The following is a 4,553-nucleotide window of genomic DNA, read 5'->3' on the forward strand; positions in this document are numbered from 1 at the left end:
GAATTGTTAGATATTACTGCACTGCTGTAGCTAGGAATACAAGCATTTTGCTACACCCACAATAACATCTGCTAAATATGTGTATGCGACCAATACAATTTGATTTAAATTTGATTTGTAAACAAGAGTAATAGTGACCAGTAGCAGGATAAATAGATAGATACTAATGGTAATGGCAATCAATAATCAATTAACAGCAGCATAGGTGTGAGGGGAGCAGTAGTTGTGTAATCTGTAAAATAAAGGTGCAATCCGTCAGATGTGGACATGCAAATTGCCTTTCATGTCTATGTCTATTAAATACCTGTAGTCTACCGTACTATAGTAGTCTATAATGAATCATATCATAAGGAATGATTCTCTCATATCAGGTGAGAGGCAAACTTTTGGAACCTCATCCATCATGACAATTACGACTTTAAAAGTTGAAAAACAAACTGCATTTCCCCCATTAGATTGAATTATTTATACACAGTCTTATTAATGCTGACACATCACATTTTGATGCCTTGGTTTTTTAAGTAGTAGGCCTAGTTACACAATTGAGGAGTATTTTCCTTATTGCCTAAGGCTTCAGAGCAGGTTCTCTAATTCATCTTGTCATGACCTGGAAATTCCTGATCTTGTGTACCGGGCAGAGACTTCTGATCGTAATAGCCTGGTAGGACGAAGTTAGGGAATTCCAGCTGTTGGAAAACTCAACTCCTCCCTGGTCTGGGTGGAATATAAGAACAAGCTGCGGACCACAAACCAACACAAAACACGAGGGAGTTCAAACTGCCTGACTGACTAACTAACTAAGGAGCTGTAAGGTAAGAGATGACTCTGTAATATGATGCAGTCGCAGTTTAAGTCAGATAAATGATCTGTAAATATGTTAGCAATTCATATTGTAGCCTACGTTCTCTCTCACTCTTTCCATGTTTCTTTCAGTCTGTCACATCTGCAGGTATGAAGGTGCTTCTAGCTGGACTTGTTCTGACCCTTGTTGTGGGGGCTCAGGCCCAGTGGTACCGCTTCCCTGGTGAAGCTGCTCATGGTCCGTTTTTACACTTTAATCATTGTTTCTTCATTGTTGACAGAAATAGATACAGAAATCAAGAGAAACATTTGATGACTCCTTTAAAGTCATTGTTATTTCTTGAGGCTAGTGGTTTGAAAAGTTGTAATGTTCTTTGTAAGTGTCACACTCAACATCCGTGTACTCCTGACCCTGCAGGTGCTATAGACATGTGGCGTGCATACGACGACATGAGGGACTCCAACTGGAAACACTCAGACAAGTACTTCCACGCCCGGGGCAACTATGATGCTGCCAGGAGAGGACCAGGGGGCAGGTGGGCAGCAGAAGTCATCAGGTGGGTGATTCTCAAATATCTGAGAGACGCTTATAATGTGGTTCAGTTGGTCATCAACTGATCTCACAAAAACTTTCTCCTTTCTCTATTTAGTTCTTTATGACACTTTTTGTTTAAAAAAGTGTCTGGTCAGAGAGACAATTTTACCATTATTCGTTCACTGTCGTTGACGAGTAACTTATGTAATATTTATCCTCTCTCAGTGATGCCCGGGAGAGGTTTCAGGGTTCCAGTGGTCGAGGACACGAGGACTCAGCAGCTGACCAGGTGGCTAACCACTGGGGACGCAATGGAGGTGACCCCAACCACTACAGACCCAAAGGACTCCCCAAGAAGCACTGAATCAAAAATAAAATGAGATTACTAGCCAAACTGAAAGGACCACATTCCAAACAAATATATTGCACTTAATTACTGCTTTTGGTAGAAATGTAATATTCTCAAAAATAATTTTGCCCAAATGTTTTGCTAATAGACAGGTACATGGTAGTGAAACTTAGTGTACACTGTATTTCAAAGTGTTGCAAAAATAAAGTGATTACACAACTAGAGACCGATTGTCTTTCTGTAGTCAGTATGATACGACTGGGAAGGTTGGAAAGAAATGTTGAAATCCTGAAATGTACACTCAAATGATCTGGTGTTTACATTTTCCCTGCTTGCAACCGGTCAGCCCTTTACAACTAGTAACAGGGACTTCTGGACAGTGGGGCAGCCGTACATAGTACATGTTTTTCATAGGATAGGCATAGAAGAAGCTGAGAAAAACATAGGAGACATAGAAGAAGCTAAGATGAATGCAGGTGACGTAGTGATGTGAACTTTGAGGGTGCAACAACAATTCGGAGCCACTAGAGGTCATTCAATTCTTTGCCTCTGCTCAATCCCCAAGCTCCCTCCCTCCTGCCAACACAACACACACCGTGTCCTCCCCTCCTCACTTACAATAGATGCTGGTTTAATTGACCACTGATCCACCAGGCTAATTTGTTTAGTGTAGCGATATAGCAGGGAATCCTGCTATTAGTGGGGCAGGGCAGGTAAGGAGGCCTGCAGGTACAGTATAGGCTTGAACATGTGGTCCAGGAGGATAAAAAGTTGTAGACCGTCAGTTCATGACAATTATAATATAGATATCTGCCACTTCCATTTCAGTATATTTGTTAATCATTGACGGTTACTGATGAAATCATTGTGAAAATAGAGACATGCTCTGGAACAAAACTGGTGCCAGGCTTTCCTTGTTGTGACATCACAGAAGAAACATTGGGAGAGCGGGCAAAAGGGAGAGGATGAATGCCCCTACTGTTAATCAATGGAACATGACAGTTTGAATTAGGATTTCATTTAACATACTGTGCAACTCTATTAAGACTGGTGTAAGCGTCTAGGTGTTAGTTTGAGTGTGTGAGTGAGTATGTGAACAATAGTGGCAATATAGGTGTGATAGGCAGATATATATGTAAACAGGGCTGGAAAGTGACTGGTAGCAGGAATATATAAATATGTATGGTAATATACCAGTGGTAATATATACAGTGCCTTCAGAAAGTATTCAGACCCCTTGACTTATTCCATATTTTGTTGTGTTACAGCTTGAATTCAAAATGGATTAAAACAAATTAAACAATGCTCACCGATCTACACACAATACCTCATAATAACAAAGTGAAATTTGAAAATGAAATACAAAAGTATCTTATTTACATAGGTATTCACACCCCTGAGTCAATACATGTTAGAATAACCTTTGGCAGTGATTACAGCTGTGAGTCTTTCTGGGTAAGTCTCTAAGAGCTTTGCACAGCTGGATTGTACAATATTTGCACATTATTATTTTTAAAATTCTTCAAGCTCTGTCAAGTTGGTTGTTGATCATTGCTAGACAGCCATTTTCAAGTCTTGCCATAGATTTTCAAGCCGATTTAAGTCAAAACTGTAACTAGGCCAATCAGGATCATTCAATGTCGTCTTGGTAAGCATCTCCAGTGTATATTTGGCCTTGTGTTTTAGGTTATTGTCCTGCTGAAAGGTGAATTTGTCTTCCAGTGTCTGTTGGAAAGCAGACTGAACCACGTTTTCCTCTAGGATTTAGCCTGTGCTTAGCTCTATTCTGTTTTTTTTTTTTTTTTTAACTCCTTAGTCCTTACCAATGACAAGCATACCCATAACATGATGTAGCCACCACCATGCTTGAAAATATGAAGAGTGGGACTCAGTGATGTGTTGTGTTGGATTTGCCACAAGCATAACACCTTGTATTCAGGACATACATTTAATTTCTTAGCCAATTTATTTGCAGTTTGCATGTTTTGGAATATCTGTACAGTTCACTCTGCCATTTGGGTTAGTATTTTTGGAGTAACTACAATGTTTTTGATCCATCCTCAATTTTCTCCTATCACAGCCATTAAACTCAGTAACTGTTTTAAAATCACTATTGGCCTGATGGTGAAATCCCAGAAAGGTTTCCTTCTTCCCCGGCAACTAAGTTAGGAAAGACGCCTGTATCTTTGTAGTGAATGGGTGTATAGATACACCATCCAAAGTGTAATGAATAACTTCACCATTCTCAAAGGGATATTCAATGTCTGCTTTTTACATTTATTTTTATCCATCTGTCAATAGGTGCCCTTCTTTGCGAGGCATTGGAAAACCTCTCTGGTCTTTGTTGTTGAATCTGTGTTTGAAATTCACTGCTCGACTAAGGGACCTTACAGATAATTGTATGAGTAGGGTACACGGATTAAGTAGTCATTCAAAAATCATGTTAAATACTATTATTGCACACAGTGTGAGTCCATGAAGCTTATTATGTGACTTGTTAAGCAAATTTTTACTCCTGAACTTATTTAGGCTTGCCATAACAAAGGGATTGAATACTTATGGACTCAAGACATTTCAGCTTTTCATTTTTTATGACTTTGTAAAAGTTTCTAAAAACTTTGACATGATGGGGTATTGTGTGTAGGCCAGTAACACAAAATCTCAATTAAACCATTTAAAATTCAGTCTGTAACAAACACAACAAAATGTGAAAAAAGTAAATGGCTGTGAATACTTTCTGAAGGCACTGTACCTGTCGACAGCAGAGGGAGCACACCCCCATCCACATCGACGGGGCCGCAGTGGAGAAGGTGAAAAGCTTCAAGTTCCTCGGCGTGCACATCACTGACAATCTGAAATGGTGCACCC

The 4,553-nt window shown here is 39.7% G+C and overlaps 1 protein-coding gene across 1 annotated transcript; it reads left to right on the forward strand.

The window, feature by feature from the left end:
- The first annotated feature begins 622 nt into the window (after positions 1-622).
- saa (serum amyloid A) lies at positions 623-1,909 on the forward strand. The gene is made up of 4 exons (XM_041870187.1): positions 623-812; positions 934-1,039; positions 1,220-1,358; positions 1,562-1,909. Exons 2-4 carry the CDS (start codon positions 952-954, stop codon positions 1,698-1,700), a joined length of 366 nt encoding a protein of 121 aa, XP_041726121.1. The 5' UTR covers positions 623-812; positions 934-951; the 3' UTR covers positions 1,701-1,909.
- The last annotated feature ends 2,644 nt before the right edge of the window (positions 1,910-4,553 follow it).

Source organism: Coregonus clupeaformis, unplaced genomic scaffold (assembly GCF_020615455.1).
Source record: "Coregonus clupeaformis isolate EN_2021a unplaced genomic scaffold, ASM2061545v1 scaf0417, whole genome shotgun sequence".
Taxonomy (NCBI): domain Eukaryota; kingdom Metazoa; phylum Chordata; class Actinopteri; order Salmoniformes; family Salmonidae; genus Coregonus; species Coregonus clupeaformis.